This window comes from Notothenia rossii (genome assembly GCF_949606895.1).
Source record: "Notothenia rossii genome assembly, chromosome: 8".
Classification (NCBI taxonomy): domain Eukaryota; kingdom Metazoa; phylum Chordata; class Actinopteri; order Perciformes; family Nototheniidae; genus Notothenia; species Notothenia rossii.
Window position 1 is genome coordinate 31896408 of NC_136906.1, and position 22389 is coordinate 31918796.

Here is a 22389-nt window from a genome sequence, read left to right on the forward strand (position 1 = left end):
AAATTGTTACTTTATTTATCTTTGCTTTATATTTCCAATAATTTTTTTGACATATTTATTTGAGGCTTTTTCCCCCTATAATTCATTTTCTTGATTAATCCTTAATTTATTTGTCTTTATATTTACCTTTTTTTTTCAATTTTCTTAAATACTTTATTTTAATATTTTGTATGTATCAAATTGTATATTTCCAATATTATTATTTTACAGAATAATCTTCTTTATTTTATGGCACTCCTTGACCACACAGTTAATAGTGAACTAAATCAAATCCCCAAATTGCTTGAGTATATTCTGTCAACAGTGATGCAGTTGATTCGAAGAGGACTCCAACAGAAGTTTCAGGTTTTAAGGGGGCTGCTCTGTCTCACCTGGAAGGCCTGGATCTTTAGTTGGTGCTGCTGCTGCTGCTGCTGCTGCTGCTGCTGCTGCTGCTGCTGCTGCTGCTGCTGCTGCTGCTGCTGCTGCTGACTGAGCGAGCTGATGGGAACGTGCTGAGCGGAAGTCATCTGTCCAGCCAGAGACTGAGGCACCATACCAGGCTGTTGCTGTTGCTGCTGCTGCTGTTGCTGTTGTTGTTGTTGCTGCTGCTGCTGCTGTGCGTGTGGAGGCATCTGCCCCGGCTGAGGCTGAGCCTGAACCTGCTGCTGCTGCTGGACCATGTGCTGAATGGACTGGGCCTGAGCTTGGGCCTGGGCCTGAGCCTGTGCCTGGGCATGCTGCTGCTGGAGCTGCAGCTGCTGGAGCTGCACCATCTGCTGCTGCTGCTGGATTCTCGTCTGGTGCATCTGCAGACACAAACAGATATAAAACTAGCACCAACAGAACATCAATGCTGACATATACACAGGGGTGCACATAACTTTCTCAGTGAGGTACTCAGATGAGTACCAGGAGTCAGTGTTTGGTACTCCAACTTATGTGATGAAGCCCTCTGTGTCGCGAACGCTGACACAGAGGGGGGTGCTGAGCGTGCACAGGGGAGTCTCCCTCTGCAGCCAGTTGGCGTAATGTTGGCACAATTCCATTGTACAGACCGACGTTAACAGCAGCCCCGTCTGTGCACACTAGGGATGCCAGAAACTGACCATGATCAACGAAAATCAGACAGCCCTAGCGAATATTAATCGATTATTCGCCGCCGACCCCCCCCCCCCCCCCCCCCCCCGCGGGAGAGAGAAAAAAAAACTTGCATTTTACTTAATTTGCAGTTGTCAGTTCGAAGTAGTTCCACGAGGAACTCTTCTTTGAACGTACCGCTTTGTTCATCTTTAGTTGTGTTGTTCTCACTGTTCTGTATATCGCCAATAAATCAATCGCACGTGGGATAATAATAATAATTAAAACTGCGGTCGCACTTGTGCGCGCAGTGATGAGCGGGCCCTCGCGTCCGTGCGCCTGTCGGGGAGGGCAGTCGGTCGTCCCGGGGTCAAGCAGACGCGCGCGAGTCCTCGGAAATGAGCCGTTTGTCATTTCTCTAATTTTCGCGTCCCAGGTCCTCCGGCAGCGACCCGGAAACGGATGTTGGCGCGCCGTCTCGAAGGAAAACAAATTTCTCTAAAGGCTCGTCGAGGATCGATTTTCGAGGAGTCTCTCTGGAGGAGCTATAACCGAGGGATGTATCCTCCGGAGTCGATTTCAGCCAACAGTGATGTTTAAAAGAGGCGTGACGCATGGCTGGACTTATGTCAACGAAGCAAAGCTCTGCAAACTGTTCCCATTGTGATTATAAGTTATTTGAGATGATCAAATGTGCATCAGACTTTCTGCCCTTTACCGTTTGTTTACTCACTAATTACATCTCCCCTGGATGTTAGGCTATATCTTTTTTTAATAAAACTGCTTTCATTGTGACGCGATATTTACAGTGAGAACAGCTGCTGAGGTCAGTGCAGAAACAGAACAGTGTGTATAATATATATCGCTCAATAATATATGTAACAGGCAGCCCACATTTCACACTTTATTTGTAGGCTTTAGGAGTGTGTGTGTGTGTGTGTGTGTGTGTGTGTGTGTGTGTGTGTGTGTGTGTGTGTGTGTGTGTGTGTGTGTGTGTGTGTGTGTGTGTGTGTGTGTGTGTGTGTGTGTGTGTGAGTTGATGTTGCAGGCAGACAGGCAGGTGTCAGTAGGTTATCTGACATATAAATCGTCAAAAATGGTACATTCTCCGTTAGCTTACGAGCTCCCCGTTTGAGCTAGCAACTATTTTCTTAGCAATTTAGCATCATATTGGATAGGGGTTGAATTTGTCCTAGATTGGAATCTTTCCGATCATACCCCTAGGAGGAGTTTGCAAAAATGTCCTTATAATGGCTGAAAAACGCAATTTTTTTCAAATGGCCGACTTTCTGGGGGGCGTGGCTAATGAAAAGCAATTTGAAATATATGTGCAATTATAATAGCAATGTCTATACAGCGTTTCGTGAATATCTGAAAAAATATATGGGAGTAGTTTGTAGTAATTTGTGACATGTAAATCATCAAAAATGGAACATTCTCCGTTCGCTTACGAGCTCATCGTTTGAGCGATCAATTATTCCTTCGCAATTTAGCATCAAATTGGAAATGGGCTGAACTTGTCCTGGATTGGAATGTTTCCGATCATTCCCCTAGGAGGATTCCGCAGAAATGTCCTTAAAATGCATGAAAAACGCATTTTTCAAAGTGGCCGACTTTTTCGGGGGCGGGGCTAATGGAAGGCAATTTGAAATATGTCCGCAATCATAAGAGCAATGTGTATACAGCGGTTCGTGAATATCAGAAAAACTATATGCGAGTAGTTTGGAGTAATTTGCGACATGGAAATCGTCAAAAATATTGTATTCGCTGTTAGCTTACGACCTCCACGATTGAGCTATCAAAAATGTTCTTCTCAATTTATCATCATATTGGATAGGGGCTGAAGGTGTCCTGGATTGAAATGTTTCCGATCATTCCCCTAGGAGGAGTTGGCAAGAATGTGATTAAAATGCATGAAAAACGAACATTTTTGAAAATGGCCGACTTTGTCGGGGGAGGGGCTAATAAAAGCCAATTTGAAATATGTCCGCAATCATAAGAGAAATTTGTATACAACGTTTCGTTAATATTGGAAAAACTATACGCGAGTAGTTTGGAGTCATTTGGAGTAATTTGTGACATGTAAATCGTCAAAAATGGAAAGTTCTCCGTTCGCTTACGAAGTCCTCGTTTGAGCGATCGACTATTCCTTCGCAATTTAGCATCAGATTGGATATGGGCTGAACTTGTCCTGCATTGGAATTTTTCCGATCATTCCCCTAGGAGGAGTTTGCAAGAATGTGCTTAAAATGGCTGAAAAACGCACATTTTTCAAAATGGCCGACTTTCTGGGGGGCGGGGCTAAGGGAAGGCAATTTGAAATATGTGTGCAATCATAATAGAAATATGTATACAGCGTTTCGTGAATATCGGAATAACTATATCCGAGTAGTTTGGAGTAATTTGCGACATGGAAATCGTCAAAAATATTGTATTCGCTGTTAGCTTACGACCTCCACGATTGAGCTATCAAAAATGTTCTTCTCAATTTATCATCATATTGGATAGGGGCTAAAGGTGTCCTGGATTGAAATGTTTCCGATCATTCCCCTAGGAGGAGTTGGTAAGAATGTGCTTAAAATGCATGAAAAACGAACATTTTTGAAAATGGCCGACTTTCTGGGGGGCGGGGCTAAGGGAAGGCAATTTGAAATATGTGTGCAATCATAATAGAAATATGTATACAGCGTTTCGTGAATATCGGAATAACTATATCCGAGTAGTTTAACGATTGAGCTATCAAAAATGTTCTTTTCAATTTAGCATCATATTGGATAGGGGCTGAACGTGTCCTGGACTGGAATTTTTCCGATCATTCCCCTAGGAGGAGTTTGCAAGAATGTGCTTAAAATGCATGAAAAACGCAAATCTTTCAAAATGGCCGACTTCCTGGGGGGCGGGGCTAATAGAATCTATTCACAAATATGTCCGCAATTCCACGAGGAATGTCTGTGCCAAAATTCGTGAAGTTCTGAGAAACTATGTGTGACTACCACACATTAGGGGGCGCTAGTGAGCAGTTTTTTTGAAAAATTACGTTTTTGTTTTACATTCTCGAAAAGGTCGTGGGCTCTGACGTGTGTCCCAAGTTTTGCGTCCGAAGCTCATTTCATGCTATCGCAATTTAAAAAAAAAGTTTAGACCAAGCCCACATTCTGAACTTGTTGCGATCCTTTAAATCTGAGTTTGTAGTCACCCCGAGTTTGTGTAAAAAAAATATGTATATATTAGTCCATCTGCTCTCGAGTTATAAATTGGTGGTGTTTTTGGCGCCCCCTATAGTCCAAAATGAAAATGCTTTGGTGTGCCTATTCCCCAAGATAGTCTGAACCTATCTACTAAAATCTGTGTTGTTTGGAGACATTGTTGATGAGTTATGAGCATTTCTTTCTAAGCCCCACCTTTTTGCGAGTACGTTTTGATTGACGGCGGCAATATTTATCGTCCTAACATGCTCATTTTCTACGGTAATTTGTCTGACCCTTCACCGATGCTGGATATGAAGTTTGGTGTTGAAAAATTGAAAATTGAAATTTAAGTGAATATTTAACTGTTTTGAACATAATGCTAATTTAGAAGAACAAAAATGTAGGCGGAGTTTAGGATTCCAAGAGGATTATTTGTAGAGCAGGTCCACCCGGATATGTGTGCAAAATGTCAGGTCATTCGAAGTTACGGTGCGACTTTGTACATTTATTCCGAAATGGGATTTTGATAGGTGGCGCTATTGAGCACGTTGGAATATTTTAACCCATTGACTCCAGAATGTTGCAATTTTTACGGGTCCTGGTGTCCGTGCAAAATTATACAACTTTGTCAGCATCCTAAAGGCCTCAAAAACAGGAAAGATGGCGACTAAAAATAATAATAATAATAATAATAATTAAAACTGCGGTCGCACTTGTGCGCGCAGTGATGAGCGGGCCCTCGCGTCCGTGCGCCTGTCGGGGAGGGCGGCCGGTCGTCCCGGCGTCAAGCAGACTCGCACGAGTCCTCGGAAATGAGCCGTTTGTCATTTCTCTAATTTCGCGTCCCAGAATCCCAGGTCCTCCGGCAGAAACCCGGAAACGGATGTCGTCGCGCGGTCCGGAAGGAAAACTAACTTCTCTGAAGGCTCGTCGAGGATCGATTATCGAGGAGGCTGTCTGGAGGAGCCGTGACCGAGGATACACTGATTTAGAGGAGAGAGGAGTGTCTCTGGAGGAGCTATAACCAAGGGTACACTGAAGTATTCTCCGGAGACGATTTCAGCCAACAGTGATGTTTAAAAGAGGCGTGACGCATGGCTGGATGTCAACGAAGCAAAGCTCTGCAAACTGTTCCCGTTGTGATTATAAGTTATTCAAGATGATCAAATGTGCATCAGACTTTCTGCCCTTTACCGTTTGTTTGTTTACTCACTAATCACATCTTCCCTGGATGTTAGGTTATGCTTTCATTGTGAGGCGATGTTTAAAGTGAGAACAGCTGCTGAGGTCAGTGCAGAAAGCAGAACAGTGTGTATAATATATATCGCTCAATAATATATGTAACAGGCCTACATTTCACACTTTATTTGTAGGCTTTAGGAGATATCTACAAATAAACAGTAGATATTTTTTATGAAACCATATAGTGCTTCACAGAATAAAATATACAAGGGATGTAGCCTGATATTTAGTGTGTGTGTGTGTGTGTGTGTGTGTGTGTGTGTGTGTGTGTGTGTGTGTGTGTGTGTGTGTGTGTGTGTGTGTGTGTGTGTGTGTGTGTGTGTGTGCGTGTGTTGATGGTGCAGGCAGACAGGCAGGTCTCAGTAGCTTAAGGTAGTCTGTGACATATATGGTCAAAAATGGTACATTCTCCATTAGCTTACGAGCTCCATGTTCAAACGATCGACTATTCAGTGCATGACATTAGCTATTCAGCTATTCAGTGCATGACATTAGCTTAGATGGCCCTGTGAGCCATCTAAGCTAATTTACAGATGGCCCTGAGCCCAATAGAGATTGCCCTGAAAAATGCGCGCGGACGAAATGACGCACGAAGGGTTTGGGGGGCCTCCCCCTAGAACATTTAGATTTTTGCAGGTCTTAGATGCTGTCTGGTGCATTCTATAGACTGAATTATGAGATGAACCACCACAATATTACAATTTCAATTGTATTCTTCATTTCACTTGTTTGTGTTTGCTCGCTTGCATGCCCTGCATAGCTATAATAAATACTTAAGTTGTTGGTCAAGACACTTTCCATCTGATGAAGGCAAATGCCTTCCCAGATGTAAAAAAGTAGAAAACATTACATGCAGTTATAACTGCCAAAACAAACATTATTTACGCTATTATGGCCCCTGTTAAAAATGTTTGGAATGTTATCTACTGTAAGTTGGTCGAAGGAATGCCTCCTCATCCAGAAGCTGACAGAGCAGACCCGAGCAGCCGAGTGCATCCGCGAAGCACACACAATGGCGACGTCAGAGTTCCCGTTAGCAAGCAAATCTAAATCTCTTCGGTCAAAATGTCCGGTCAAAATAATTTCCCTTGAGCGCAATACCGCTTCAGTTGCGCCACTTATGTGACAGACAAGAAGAGTATGTGACAGACAAGAGTAGTCAATTCTAATGTGTAACACTTAATGTGGAGAAAGAGATGTGCTGTATGGGTAGATTGTGCGTTGATCTGTTGCTAATGCCTCAGGGTTCCGGTGGGCATGTAAACAAATGCATAATGCTGCGCTATACTTTGTGGCCTCACCCAGTTGCATAGCGACACTTATTGTTTAGGTCACGGTTCCTTTTAATAAGCAGGTAGTTATATCATTGGCTAAAACTAGCTGGATCTGATTGATATGGACATAAACGCGAGTGAAGTCTAATCTGACGGGAGAGAGAGATCAGCTGCTGCTGACGAGTCGACACGGAGCTCTGCATGATCACATGCAGCGGTGAGCGGAACAAAACACACACTTCAGGTTAGAATATCACACGTAGCTATTTTAATTACCTCTCAAACTACCTAAACTAGTTATAGATATGTTCAGTTTTACTTTCGGGTCATTCATTACTGGATCCGCGAGCTGCATGATACTGGTATAATAGATTGCCCGATCGGGCAACCAGCAGGTGAGACTTCATGGCCCGAGCTAAGTACTAGATGGCCCCGGGCCATCGGGCAGTCCTTAATGTCGAGCCCTGCTATTCCTTCGCAATGTAGCATCACATTGGATATGCGCTTCAGTTGCCCTAGATTGGAATTATTCAGATCATTTCCCTATGACGAATTAGCAGAAATGTGCTTAAAATGCATGAAAAACGCCCATTTTTCAAAATGGCCAGCTTTCTGGGGGGCGGGGCTAATGAAAAGCAATTTGAAATATGTGTGCAATCATAATAGCAATGTGTATACAGCGTTTCGTGAATATCGGAAAAACTATCTGCGAACAGTTTGGAGCAATTTGCGACATGTAAATCATCAACAATTGTGTATTCGCTGTTAGCTTACGACCTCCACCAGTGATTTTTCAAAAATGTGCTCCACAATTAAGTATCATATTGGATAGGGGCTGAACTCGTCCTGGATTGGAATTTTTCCGATCATTCCCCTAGGAGGAGTTCGCCAGAATGTGCTTAAAATGGCTGAAAAACGCACATTTTTCAAAATGGCCGACTTCCTGGGGGGCAGCGCTTATGGAAGGCAATTTGAAATATGTGTGCAATCATAATAGCAATATGTATACAGCGTTTCGTGAATATCGGAAAAACTATATGCGAGCAGACCTGCTGCACCACCACACCCCTTCCCGCTGCCTCCGCTCATCAGAAGCCAACCTCCTATCCATCCTTACCCGCACCAATCACCGGACCTGGGGGGACAGAGCCTTCTCCGTCGCTGCCCCCTCCCTCTTGAACTCACTCCCACAACCCATCAGAGACTGTACCGACCTCACCACCTTCAAAAAACTCACAAAAACTCACCTCTTCAATCTGGCTTTTCATGTGTGATTGTTTTTGTATTATTTGACTTTAACTTTAACTATATATTTATTTGTTGTTCCTTTCTTCTCTTTTCTTTTTTCTTCACTATTATCTGTAAAGCGTCTTTGAGCACCTGTACATCTTACTTCTTCCTTCTCTCTGTCTATACCTGTGTACTCTCATGTTCCGATTAACCCAGCTTCCCCAAATTTCTTTCTTTTTGGTGTCTATATACGCCGGGATCCGGAGTCATGGATGATCCTGCGGTCCTGTGTCATGGATCGCGAGTCCTGGATCTTGAGTCGTGGCTGTGGTCCTGGATCATAAGTCCTGGATGGATATCCTGGATTCATCTTCCTATTATACACACATGCACTTCCAAACATTTGGACTACCTATGTTGCAAATGTATTATCTTTTCAATTTACACACGGCATCTATTGCACGTCTGTCCGTCCTGGGAGAGGGATCCCTCCTCTGTTGCTCTCCCTGAGGTTTCTCCCATTTTTCCCATTAAACTGTGGGTTTTCTCTGGAAGTTTTTCCTTGTACGATGTGAGGGTCTAAGGACAGAGGGTGTCGTATTGTCATACTGATATTCTGTAAAAACTGTGAAGTCCACTGAGAAAAATATAACATTTGTGATATTGGGCTATATAAATAAACATTTATTGATTGATTGATTGATAGAAGCGCTAACAAATTAAATCTATTATATTATTTTTATTATATGAGCCTTGTCCGGTGAAGGCACAGTCTCCTTGCATGTCAAATCCACCATAAAAATGTTTTACCCTCAATCACTAACCTCGGGTAATAATCACCCCAACATGTGCCTGTTGAAAAAATAGGGATTGGAGCATGGAAGCACCCCTATCTTCGATGACGACAGTGAGCAGCCTGAAGCTACCCAATAACCCACGCAACTCAGACCGCAACAATGAAAATCACATGAACACAATCGCATGTGTGAAAATCACCCAACCCTAGTGTTTAGGGTTATGTACACCTTATTCAATAATACAAATATCCAGTGAGCAGACGTTCTGCTTTGTTGATGCCAGAGGTCAGAGGAGAATGGCAGACTGGTTAAAGACGATCGAAAGACAACTAGACCCTCCAGAAAGACGCGATCGCAGAATTTACCGCATTATCAGCAAAATGGCGCAGATTTGTAAAAGGCCGCATATTTATCAAAAGGCCGCATAATCCCCGTATTTTTCCACACAAAGTTGAGAAGAAAAAAAAGTTAACTCGTCTTGACGTGAAGTAATGATGATGATGACGTGACGTCATCAGCTCGCGCATCACAGAAGGTAAACAACACCGTAGAGTGAACGGGTGGAACTCACAGCAGTACCCCGATGTCTTTCACGAAAGTGGGGGGAAACTATTCTGCACCCCGTGCAACTGTGTGTTGGAGCAGGGTATATGCAGGAATCCTGAAGTCAAATTTAATACCTTTTAAGACCTTTTTTTAAGACCCTTTCCATACATTTTAAGACCTCATCGCAACTTTGAGTTCTAACCGGTTACATTGGCAACACACTTTACTATATTGATTGTAAGATAGCAAAACTAAACAGAGTGCGGACAGACTACTGAAGCCTCCTTTCCACATGAACTTCAACCTCTCTGTGAAGGTCAGGTTTAATGCAGTATGCTGCTTTTTTGCTTCTGTAGACTCTGTGCTCTTTCATTCCAGTAAAACTCCTCAGAAACCATTAGAAACTAGTATATGGCCAATAAACAAAACAATTGACAAAACTTTGAACTATGAAATATGTTAAACTTTGGTGAGCTTCAGCGGGTTAATGCTATATAGGAGCTCCCTCACAAATACCCAGGGGTTAAATTGGGCTGGGGCTGTCCGGGGCTAAGCCCTGGCACATAGGACGATGCTCTGACGTCATCACCCTCACACATTTGTCATATGTTTACAAAAAAGGATATATATGTTAAGACTTTTCTCGTTCTTAATATAGACTATATTTAGGGTCTATATGTGTTGACTTTACTTTAAAATAGCAGATCTCTGTGACCGGATATAGTTTGGCTTAGACCCCGGCCCCACAAGGACGCATACGTTAAAACGCATACGCAAGCGCAAAAAAGGCTTCCGTTCCGTTCGATTCATTAACGTGTCCGTTCACACTAGACCGCTGGAAATGCTGGAAACGATGTAGTACATATGTCAGGCCTGTAAGTGGCGCTGCTGCCGCCCGAAATACACCAAAAGCAGCGAAGAAGACCCCGGAGAATGGTTGCCATGGTTGCCCTTCTGTTTATTCTCCGTGGTGGAAGGCGTGTTCTCCTGCTGTATCTCTCAGGTAGTCCACCAGCAGATGAAAAACACCCACCTCTCCGCCTCTTCCAAGGAATGAGGGGACCGTGAGGCAGTTCCCGTAAAAAAAATGTTCCGCCGGTCAGAGGTCTTCTTTGTTATTCATTGAGCTTTAAAACAAATTGATAACGACTCTGTTCTCTGTATAATAATATAATAATATTTAATAAACGGTGACTTCCTCTCCTTTCCTCCCCCTCTTCTGACAGCCCAGCAGCAGCAGGAGACATGGGGAGAGGGAGGCGGGCTATTTCATCGTTATCAGAAAATGATCATATAGGGCACACACGGAGCCGTTGGACCCCCAGAGCGTTGCGTATGCCGGTCTACCCACCTTGGGACCCGTTACTGTAGTCGTTTAGTTCCCCCCCCACACAGAGCGCAGCAAGGCAACGAAACTTAAAATAATAAGCAGCGGCGCGCTATGCATGGGGCCGCCTTGTGAGGTTTCCCGACATGTCGTTTCAGTAAATTAAAGGGTGTTTCATGTTGTCGTTGCTGTGAACCTTCTTAATACCTTGGAAAATGCCGTTTAATACTTTTTAATTGCCTTAATTTTCGCTAAATTGATTTATCAACTTTTAATACTTTTACAACACATAGTCAAGGATTTTAGCCCGCATAATCAAGGATTTTTGCCCGGAGGGTTTAGACAACAGTAACTCAAAAACCACTAGTTACAACCAAGATATGCAGAATACATTATCTGAACACACAACAGGTCAACCTTTAAGCCAATGGGCTACAGCAGCAGAAGACCACACAAATTACCACTCATGTCAGCTAGGAACAGGAAACTGAGGCTACAATTCACACAGGCTCACCAAAATTGGACAAAAATGTTGCTTGCTCTGATTAGTCTCTGCTGCGACCAAGACCATCCCTTTATAACCACAGTGTACTCATCTTCTGATGGCTACTTCCAGCAGGATAACGCACCACAAAGCTCAAATCATCTCCAACTGGTTTCTTGAACATGATGATGAGTTCACTGGTCTCAAATGGCCGCCATAGTCACCAGATCTGAATCCTATAGGGCAGGGGTTCCCAACCTTTATTGTGCCAAGGACCGGCAGATACATGAAAAAAAGAATCGCGGACCGGTTGTCAATTTGAACTGATTTTAATATTTACTCACCAGCAGGTAGCAACAGAGACTAATTGTATGTAACAGCCTGAACAAATACTAGAACAATATGCATCCAAAACATATTGGTTCGGCGGCCGATCGATCGGAGCATCCCTACAAATTTGCTTAATTTGCTAGAGATCTTTTTTTTATAACTCAAGCCATATTTTCTCGTGACGTTGCCTCGCAAAAAGCCTATCATTGGTGAGAATCTCAGACTGTCGTCATTGACGTTGTAGAATGAGAAAACCAAGACAAAACACAAGCTGTTGGCTCTGGGCGAAGGCACACAGAGCTTCCTAACTGTTTAAAAACTGGACAAATTCAGTGTTTATAAAAGCACAAACCACAGAAGGTCTATGGCATGGGGGATACAGTCGCTATTTCATTAACGTCTGTACGACGTTGTTGTGAGTGTGGACAGATCAGCTATAATGGTAGCATAGCATAGCCTGATTGATTGGACCTCCATTCAGAAAGCAGGCATTTAAAAAGTGTTTTGCTTGCCGTGTTGTGTGCACACTTCAAAAAGCATCAATTCATGGTATGTTGTTATTTCGGCAACGTTTTTTGATATGTGTATTATAGGGGTGTAACGGTATCCGTATTCGTCCCGTACCGTCACGGTTCGGACGTCAAGGTTCGGCAAATGCATTCACACGGCGAATACGCCTTTTTTTTACGAGTGGGAAAAAAGTCTGTCACTCAGGGCAGTATTACACTATATATAATCCAGGGGGCGGTATTGCGCCTAAAAGCCAGCCGCCCGTAAATAACAAATGAAGAACAAGAACAAAACACACCAAATCGAACACAATACATGAAGAAGAAAAGTTATTAGCTTTGGCGAGTTCACACAACAAACTGGAGCTAGAAGAACCACCCGCTTCTTTTAAATCAGGTGTGTGGGAACATTTCTGGTTCCCTGTGGACTACAACAATGATGGGATGCGAGTTGTGGATCGGACGAGGACGGTGTGTCGGCGTTGTTCGACAGCGGTGCGGTATGCTAGTGTTAACCATAGTAACACGTCAAACATGCTAAATCACATCCGAGTCAGTCTCAGTCCCCAGCGAGAGGGTTTTCTCGACGGCAGGTGACATACAGTTGCAAGAAAAAGTATGTGAACCCTTTGGAATTACCTGGATTTCTGCATAAGTTGGTCATAAAATGGAGGAAGCGACTGCTGTCCAGAAAAAACATTGCTGCACGTTTGAAGTTTGCAAAAGAGCACCTGGATGTTCCACAGCACTACTGGCAAAATATTCTATGGACAGATGAAACCAAAGTTGAGTTGTTTGGAAGGAATACACAACGCTATGCGTGGAGAAAAAAAGGCACAGCACACCAGCATCAAAACCTCATCCCAACTGTGAAGTATGGTGGAGGGAGCATCATGGTTTGGGGCTGCTTTGCTGCCTCAGGGCCTGGACAGATTGCCATCATCGACGGAAAAATGAATTCTCAAGTTTATCAAGAAATTTTGCTGGAGAACTTAAGGCCATCTGTCCACCAATTGAAGCTCAACAGAAGATGGGTGATGCAACAGGACAACGACCCAAAGCACAGAAGTAAATCAACAACAGAATGGCTTCAACAGAAGAAAATACGCCTTCTGGAGTGGCCCAGTCAGAGTCCTGACCTCAACCCAATTGAGATGCTGTGGCATGACCTCAAGAGAGCGATTCACACCAGACATCCCAAGAATATTGCTGAACTGAAACAGTTTTGTAAAGAGGAATCAGTGTGCGAAAAAGTGCACGTCCCACCATCCGGGACGTGTTATTTACAACATCGGACAAGTAGATATTTCAATTCACTTGTCCGGTGGACAAGTGACGTTTTTCGCCGCTAATTAATGACAAATTATTGATAAATTCAGCTTACAAAAGGCATGACTCATTCGCAAATTGTCCGTGTCCGCCGTTGTTGTTTGCGACCGCTTTACGTTTCCTTTTTGCTCACTTACGTCGTGTCGTAAAACTGTGTGAAAATGTAAAATACAATGGCGAAGAAGAAGGTTCTAGTGGCCCCAAGAGGGCAACAAAAGATTTCTTTCTTTTCTAAGAAGGTTTGTACACATCATTCTCACAGTTGTAAAATGGTATGTTAAGTTAACAAGGAAAATAATTGAAATAAATTCTGTCAGAAAATAGTGGATTAAGGGCTTGAAAGGGGACTCTACAATTTAAGATAAAATAAGATGGACTTTTATTAATCCCTGTGGGGAAATTCAGTAGGCCTAGTTCAAACAGCAACAGGGTAAGGGTGAAAAACAGGACAGCACAGATTCACACAGGTTAATCAAATCAAAAATAAAATCGAAGATACAAATAAATATAATGAAAAACTATGAAATAAGAAATTAATAAAAAATAATAATAAAAAAGCGGTATGTAAAATAATTTTAGAAAAAAAGGGGGGGGATTGAAAGGGGGGTCTATTATTATGTACCAAGGGGCTTGAAAGAGGGCATATCAAATTATTTCAGAAAAAAACCCCAAAAAATGCAGAAAGGTTCTATAATCTATAATTTTTCTGCAAGAACAGGAGTCTGAACAACAGCCTGAACATGCTGAAACGAGTCCTCAGAAAGTCCCAGAGTGTGAGCAGAACGATGACTCCCCCAGTCACGAGAAAGCCTCTGCTAAAAGGCCATGTTCAGTTATCTCACCAATGGCTGGTCCATCTAAAAAGGCCAAGAGTGACATCGCCCTGACACCCAAGAGGAAAAGAATATTTATTGAGACTTGGAAAACCCAGTTTCCGTGGGTAAGATGTGTGGACGACATCATGTTCTGTGAGGTCTGCAGAGAATATACATCCATTGCTGACCACAACAGTCAACTGTACAAGGGTGTCACAGGGTCAAAACGCATTGAGACACTTCAGTCACACGAGTCCAGCAAATATCACATTCTCTGCATTCAAAGGAAAGAGGTCACAGAGAAAGGCACAGGGCCAATGTTTGTGGCTCTCAAGAAGCAGGCAGAAGATATGGACTACCAACTGAAACCCATGTTCAACACAGCGTTTTATGTCGCCAAACAAAAGCTGCCTTTCCGTTCGTTTGAGGGCCTCATCGAACTTCAAGAGAAGAATGGCATCAAAATGCCGACACAGTACCGGAACGACAAGGGGTGCAAGGCATTTGTGCAGGCCATTGCAGAAGTCGAGAAGGACAGAGTTTCCGAAGACCTCAAGACTTCAAGATTCTTCGCTCTGATGGGGGATGGATCCACGGATATATCTGTGACAGAACAGGAGAATGTATATGTTAGGTAATTATTATTTTTAATTATTTTGTAAGTGCATATATTGTCTTATTTAAGTTACATTTTATCTCCAAAAGGGCCTTTTGTTTGAGTCATTAATTCACAATCATTTTATTGATGCATTATATTTGTTTTAATTTTCAGTTAACTTAAAAGTTTGTAACAGGTAAAGTATATAAATAAATTGTTTAAAGCAAATGAAGGTGAAGTTGCTTTTTAGTGTTCTTAGTCTAAAAAAAGGTGAAGGCAACACTGGTGTGGGAAGGTTTATATAAGCCAAATCATTTTACATTTTTTTATTGCACTTTATTGATGTACTTTATTTATTTTCTATCTTCAGGTATGTCAAAGATGGACTTCCAACCACAGAGTTCATTGACATCATGGCTGTAAAGTCAGCTGATGCTAATGGTGTGCTGGCAGCCCTCCTCGAGGCACTACATCATGTTGACCTAACAGATGGAGACATAAAGAAGAAAATAATAGCCTGCACATTTGATGGTGCCAGCGTTAACCAAGGTGCCAAGGGAGGAGTTATTGTGAAGTTGAGGGAATTGTTGGGGCATGTGCTCATTTCGATTTGGTGTGCTCCACATAAGCTGGAGCTGTCGCTCCTAGATGCCACCAAAGCCACTGACTTCATTGACATCGTAGAGAAAGGAGTGGACCCTATCTACAGATTCTACTATGGATCTGGTAAACGTAGGAGGGAGGTGAATGCCATATCAGCCGTTATAGACGAGGATCCTGTCTATTTCTCAGCACCCTGTGGCACTAGGTGGATGGCGTCAAGACTCCGGGCATACAAAGCCGTCATAAAAAATTACAACTCTGTCATCCTACACATGGAAGAGGCTTCAAACAGAAAAACAGAAGAAGGAGCTAAGTGTGTGGGGTACTTGAAGGTACTGAAGTCTGCAAAGTTTGTTGATGGGCTCCACTTTATGGTAGATGTCTTAGAAGTGTTGGCCAACGTGAGTCTGGCATTCCAGAGTAATGATCTGTTCATTTATGATGTTGATGTAAAGTTGTGTGAGGCCAGGATCAAGTTGGAAGGCCTTAAGCATAATAGAGGTGATGTCTACACTGGCTACATGGCAACCTGCAAGGATGGCAAGTTTGACAGTAAGAACAATGGACACATCACTTCACTGAAAGGAACAGGTATTCCAGAAACAGTGAAGAATTCCTTCTTGGAGAATTCTGTGAAGTTCCTAGAAAAGAGATTTTCCTTCCTGAAGGATACCCCTTTCAGTGATTTCCATGTTCTTGACCCCAGGAACGTCCCAAGATCAGATGCACAACTAGCTACATATGGTGATGTTCAGGTTATGAACATGGTGACCCACTTCGAGTCTGTTCTCAGTGAGGAGGAGGTAACCAACATCCCTAGACAGTGGCCAGCTCTCAAGGCCAGACTGAAGTACAGGCAGAGGCAGCCCCCCAAGGAGGTCATAAGTGACCTTCTCACTGAGAACCACCCAGATGTGAAGGACGTCCTGGTTCTGGTGTACATCATGGTCACCCTTTCTCCCTCCTCTGCTGCCGTGGAGCGTGGATTTTCCCTCATGAATCTCATAAAAACATCCAGAAAATCCCAGATGACCAATGAAACTCTGGGGTCACTCATGAGGGTCAGCCACATCACCACCACAGTGGCAGAGTTTGACCCAGAGCCAGCCATCCAGAAATGGAAAACCTCTGCTAAGACCAAGAGGTATGTCAAAGCTGCCCCAAAGCCAGCTGCAGTGAACAGCAACTTACCTGTGCCTGCTGCCCCACAGCCAGCTCGAGAGACAGCTGCAGTGAACAACCACCCTGAGCCTGAAGCCATACATTGCTGCTAGCAGGTCTACTAGTCCCACAGAGGAGAAAACATTATATTGTTAGTACTTAGTTGTTTTATCTTATTATTTTATATCTGACATTCATTTGATGTGCCTTGATGGTAGAAGTTCAGAAACCAGACACTGTGAACAATATGAACAAATAAACAATAAAATGTGTACCTACAGTAACCCAGATTCTTGTATGCTTTATGTTGATATTTAATCATATTTAAAATAGGTGCAGCAATGCATGCACAAAGTATAGCTATGGACAAGTGAAAAATTTATTCGGACAAGTAAATTGCCAAACTCACTTGTCCATGGACAAGTACTCTCTAAAAACTTTTTCTCACACTGGGAATGGTCCAAAATTCCTCCTGACCGTTGTGCAGGTCTGATATGCAACTATAGGAAACGTTTGGTTGAGGTTATTGCTGCCAAAGGAGGGTCAACCAGTTATTAAATCCAAGGGTTCACATACTTTTTCCACCCTGCACTGTGAATGTTTACATGGTGTGCTCAATAAAAACATAAAAACATATAATTGTTTTTGTGGCTCTAGCTTAAGCAGACTGTGTTTGTCTATTATTGTGACTTAGATGAAGATCAGAACACATTTTATGACCAATTTATGCAGAAATCCAGGTAGTTCCAAAGGGTTCACATACTTTTTCTTGCAACTGTAGTTACCGCCAACAGATCTGCCCTCACTACTGACAACGTAGACAAACTCATCTTTTTGAAGAAAAACTTGAAAGTAGAGCAAAGCTTGAGTACCTTTATTTAGGCATAGTGGCCATAAGTTAATTACACATGTTAGACATTGCTCCTAAAGGCACAGATTTTATTTTTGTTTTATATTTATCATTGTATTTATTTTATATTTTGACATCAGCCATTATAAATAATATGGCCATCTGAGTGTGTGTGTTACTGTTTGTGGTTTGTTTTTAACTGTGTAATACAGTTAATGATTCCAAAGGTTAGAGTTCCTTATTGTCATACCAAAACTTGCACTACTGTTAAAAATAAATAACAGCAAAAAAAAATTATGCATTTGGGACTTTTTTTTGCTTTTCCTTGTTGTACCGAACCCGTACCGAACCGTGACCCCCAAACCGAGGTATGAACCGAACCGTGACTTCTGTGAACCGTTACACCTAGTGTATTACAATTAAAATCACGGCAAAATATCTAAATTCTGTTGTTGGTATCTACATGAATATAAGCCCTGCCTCCCAGCGTCTAGTTTGAGTGATGCAAGTAAACACAAATGATGCAGCAGTCAAACTGGAATCGCGTCCAATGTGAATGCACCATTACACAACATTTTTCAATATTTGTATTGATATTAATCAAGAAATGAATGGTTAATTACAGTTCTACAGTACCTGGTTCTGCTGCTGCTGGCTCTGGGCCTGCTGCTGCTGTTGGCTCTGGTGCTGCTGCTGCTGCTGTAGTTGCTGGTTCTGGTGGTGCTGCTGCTGCTGCTGCTGCATCTGCTGCACCCTCAGTTGCTGCTGCACCTGAAACTGCTGCTGGATGGCAGCATTCTGCTGCTGCTGCTGTTGCTGTTGCAAGGCGTTCTGCTGCTGCTGCTGCTGTTGCTGCTGTTGCTGCTGGAACTGCTGGAACTGAATGGACTGCTGCTGTTGCTGCACCTGTACCATCTGTTGCATGGGGATCTGTCCTGGACCCCCTACTGCAGGGTGATGGAGAAGAAGATATGACACAGTTTAGAGTCAGTCCTAAACACAAACATAGGGCCAAATGTCTGCGTCCAGTACTGCACTCTTAGCAAGCTGCCAAGTGAGCATGCTCCTGTTATGTTCCATGTTCAAGTCCAGTTGGTGCCGTATGCTACTCTAGCAAATGTACCGGGAGGTATAAAAAAATAATAATAATAATAATTAACTAATTCAATAATAGCTTTGAAGAGAGTTTGTGTGATCAGATTTGCTACCAGGATGAAAACAATTCTTTTTTTTTAATCACTTTAACACAGAAAATTGATTTAAACTCCTCCTTGAGTAGACTTCTTGTCGACCATGAGGACTTCAAATACTCTGGGTGCATGAAGAGGAATGGCAAGAAATAATAGATTTGAACTGGTCAAAGATAAGCACAGTTAATAGTATATTTGTGTAGGTAAATAGAACCAATATTGAATACTGCCTAAGGGATATTGGGAATGGGGGAGATGATTGATTTAAGGGGACACTTGCTTTTGTGTAACCTTTTTAGTTTTTATCTTTTTTTTTAGCATATTGTTTATTATATTATAACTTAGTACTTTTTTAGCATATTGTTGTGTTGTTTGTTTATTATATTATAACTTAGTACTTTTTTTAACGCATTTAAGATATGCAACACTAAGCTGTCTGTGGCTCTTTCCTGCTGTAACGCTGCAAATTTCCCCTCTGTGGGACTAATAAAGGTATTCTGATTCTGATTCTTTCTTTGGAGTGTGGAAAGGTGAAAGTGCAAACAATGGAACACCAACCACAAGCAACAAGGAAAGTGTGTGTGAGCCTTGTTACACAGCCAATTTTGGGGTAGTTGCCCAAAAACAGTATTGCATTACACTTTACTAGTTACTTTAAAAAAAAGTAATGCCTTATTTTTCTAAATGACTCACTGTTGAAAGTAATTAGTAACCCTTTGTTACATTACTTTTGTATTACTCTGTAACATCCCCTGAGATGCACAATAAATCAAATGACAAATAAAAATATAAAGTTAACCTAAATTAGAACTAGATCAGCCAAAATCCTTAATATAATAAGGACAATACTGTACATAGACCTCTTTTTTCTGCTCTTTGTTTAAACAGCAGCCATGTTTGTAATGTCAGACAGCTTAGTGAACCCGGAAATGTTGAGTACCCCAAAGTTCTATGTTAGAAATGTATAGATGTATATAACCTGCCAGATGGTAACTTGGATATGTTGGGCCATTTGCACAATTAGCATAATTTTCATTAATTAAAATGAATGGCATTATAGCCTATGTAAACAATTGTACAAAAAAACTTGGACAATTTGGGAGTGGTTTTGGGGGGTTATTGAGGATGCTTCTCAGTATCAAACATTGCAGTTGTAACCAGAAAGTGGCCATATTTGTACTCTCTGTGGGCTGATTTTGACTACCATGAGTAGTGTTGCGAGCATTGGATATGGAGAGCACACTATGAAAATGATTGACACATTTGTGTCAATCATTTTCAAAGTAAACATAGTAAACAAAATCAGTGCTTCGAGAGGACAACTATTGGCAGTTTCTGATTAAAACTGTTGTTTGTGATCCTGAAAATGGCAGAAATTAATTCAGCATCATAAATAACCTCAAAAATCACCCCAAAATTGTCCAGATCAGCAAAGTCATTTTAAAACTATTTTCCACATAGGCTATAATGGTAATTAATGCTAATGGATGCTACTTACGCCAATTGTGCAAACTACCCAACATATGCAGGTTGGCATCCGGCAGTTTCTATGTGCGGGGGACCTGTACTATAAATTGCTAACATAAAACTGTGTGGTACTTAACATTTCTGGGCTCACAATAGGACTCTATGAGCTGGCAAACAGACTGATATGCAGATAGTTGAAGACATACAAGTTTCTCATTTATTTAAAGTTTTGTGTGGGAGGATGGGGAAGTTAAACGAAGATGTGTTTTCTGTGGTTGGTGAACTGAACTGAAACTAATACGCTGTGTGGATTATTGTTTTGGAATAACCGGAAACTGTACAAAGAAAACCTGGAACGCAGTTTTGTGGATTATACTATTTTTGCTGGACTATTTTTCATGAACTATATTGATTACACTTTTTTCACTCACATGGGACTCACTGTTCTTGAACTATTGAACATATTATTTGTCTGCATTTAAAGAGATGTGTTGTGTGTTTTTGTTCAAAGGTATTAATTTACTATATTGAAAATACAGAAATATTGTACTGGTTAAGAGGGGCATGTGCTGTATGTTTTTCCCGTCGGTAACATGTACCCTTTGTAGGGTTTGACTCGATCTTAACTATAAATTGTCAGGCCTGACCTGACTGGCACCCAGCAACTATAGTCGAACCGCTACAAGGTAATGAGATAATGCTGTGCTTGGTAACTGTATTGTAATTACTGCTGTCACCAGTAACGCGCTACATTACTACTGTTGGGGAAATATTTTCCAAGGCCCATAACTTTGACCCAGTTTATCAGTTCAAACTGTCCTGACTGAGCACACACACCTGTAACCTTGGCTGCTGTGCTCTCAGTGTTTTGTCTCCCTGTTCCTGCCTGTTGGCGTCAGCTGATAGAGGTGTTATCATTCTACCTTGTTATGCACAATGTTGATTATTCTCAAACACATGGGTCTGGGGTAGAGTTCTCCAGATTTGACGTGGCAACTCTATCGTGAAGTCAGAACCTCTGGCTCTTGGACTTGTGATGTGAATTCTCCGGCCGAAGCTCCTAAATAAACCATCAATGTTTGACATCAAAACTCCAGCTCTCCCTGTGTCTCCTTCATGAGTCGGTGACTCCCACTGCATTGCTACACAGAAGTTTTTCCCTTACAACTACCTTACAGACAAATGTAGTTTGATTAGAGTAACACGTTACTTTGAGGCATATAAAGCCCATAACAGCACACAGAGGAAACACACTCACTGGCTTGCGGGTTTCCAGCCACCCCCGCCATGGCATGCTGGCTTATCTGCCCCATGGCCCCCATGCCAACAACGGGAGCCCCAGTAGGACGAGGCCCCATGCCGATGGCGCCCGGTCCTCCAACCCCTGTCAGGTTAGTCAGGGCATTCATGGGATCTGGCAAAGGATAGACAACAGAAAAATATTACCCAACTCCAGCATAGTCAAATTCCAGACTTGATCTGACCAATAAAGTATTATCGTATCGTATCGCATACACAGCAGAAACCCTGAAACACCATGAGACTATATTGAAAGTAAAGGACAGCAACGACAAGTGAGAAAACAACACAGCGCACTCACCCGGGCCTCCTAGGGTCTTCTTGTCTGTCAATGAGAAACATGTGATTAGAAACTCCTGCACTTACTGTGGAGCATGGAGTGGTTATTGATGCTTTAAATCATCTGGATTAATAATAATTAAAATAATAATAGAAACATTTAAAAAATAAAGTGATATAGTAACTGTTGAAACAAGATATTACGGTAAAACGTTGGTCATTTAAATAAATAAAGCTTTATTATTATTATTACCTGACATATTTGATGTCGACAAAATGTGAAAGATCTCTTAATCTTGTGTTAACCTTATTTTTCAGGCATCTGCCCAAAAAGCCATTTACTTCTATTTGAGGGAACAGGAAGTGATCACATTCTGACTCAATTATTGGTTTTAGGACTCATTCCTGTTCCACTTTATAATAAATTATGAAAAAGACTTTACAACCCAAATCCATACATTACATTAAAACAACTGTTTAAAAGTTGTGTAGCATATGTAAATCAGTACCGCCCTATATTAAGAGTGAAATACTCACGAATGTCTCTGAAGTGTATGATCAGCCTCGCGACCAGAGATAAATACTCTTCCTGAGGAAAGAAAGAGGGAGAACTGTTACAACATCCATCATGAAAATAATCCTTATTTCATCTTTAAACTACTGCTCTGAAAACATGTTTCCTGCCGTGGGAAAGACTCCCAGTACTCACTCTGGATTTGGCTTTTACGTAGACGTGGTTCTCCATGTCATTGCTCGATTTGGTGTGTGCGGTTCCTGCCTTCCTCATAGCTTCTTCACTGGAATCATGCACA

General features: G+C 42.0%; 2 protein-coding genes across 2 annotated transcripts in view; one reads left to right on the forward strand and one right to left on the reverse strand.

The window, feature by feature from the left end:
- med15 (mediator complex subunit 15) overlaps positions 1-22389 on the reverse strand; it is a 66729-nt gene that overhangs the window by 41199 nt on the left and 3141 nt on the right. The window contains 6 exon segments of the mRNA XM_079642326.1: positions 372-788; positions 17979-18289; positions 21258-21413; positions 21600-21623; positions 22115-22166; positions 22287-22374. Of these exon segments, the coding sequence (XP_079498452.1) occupies positions 372-788; positions 17979-18289; positions 21258-21413; positions 21600-21623; positions 22115-22166; positions 22287-22374 (1048 nt within the window).
- Positions 12362-17164, forward strand: LOC307014436 (zinc finger protein 862-like). The gene is made up of 2 exons (XM_079642331.1): positions 12362-14764; positions 15099-17164. The coding sequence occupies exons 1-2, from the start codon at positions 14160-14162 to the stop codon at positions 16603-16605; spliced, it is 2112 nt and encodes a 703-aa protein (XP_079498457.1). The 5' UTR covers positions 12362-14159; the 3' UTR covers positions 16606-17164.

Bases quoted from the DNA above. Each gene is read 5' to 3' on its own strand.
- LOC307014436 (XM_079642331.1), top strand. From the start codon at position 14,160: ATGGCTGGTCCATCTAAAAAGGCCAAGAGTGACATCGCCCTGACACCC. The intron at 14,765-15,098 runs GTAATTATTATT...TTCTATCTTCAG, and splicing joins CAGGAGAATGTATATGTTAG to GTATGTCAAAGATGGACTTC.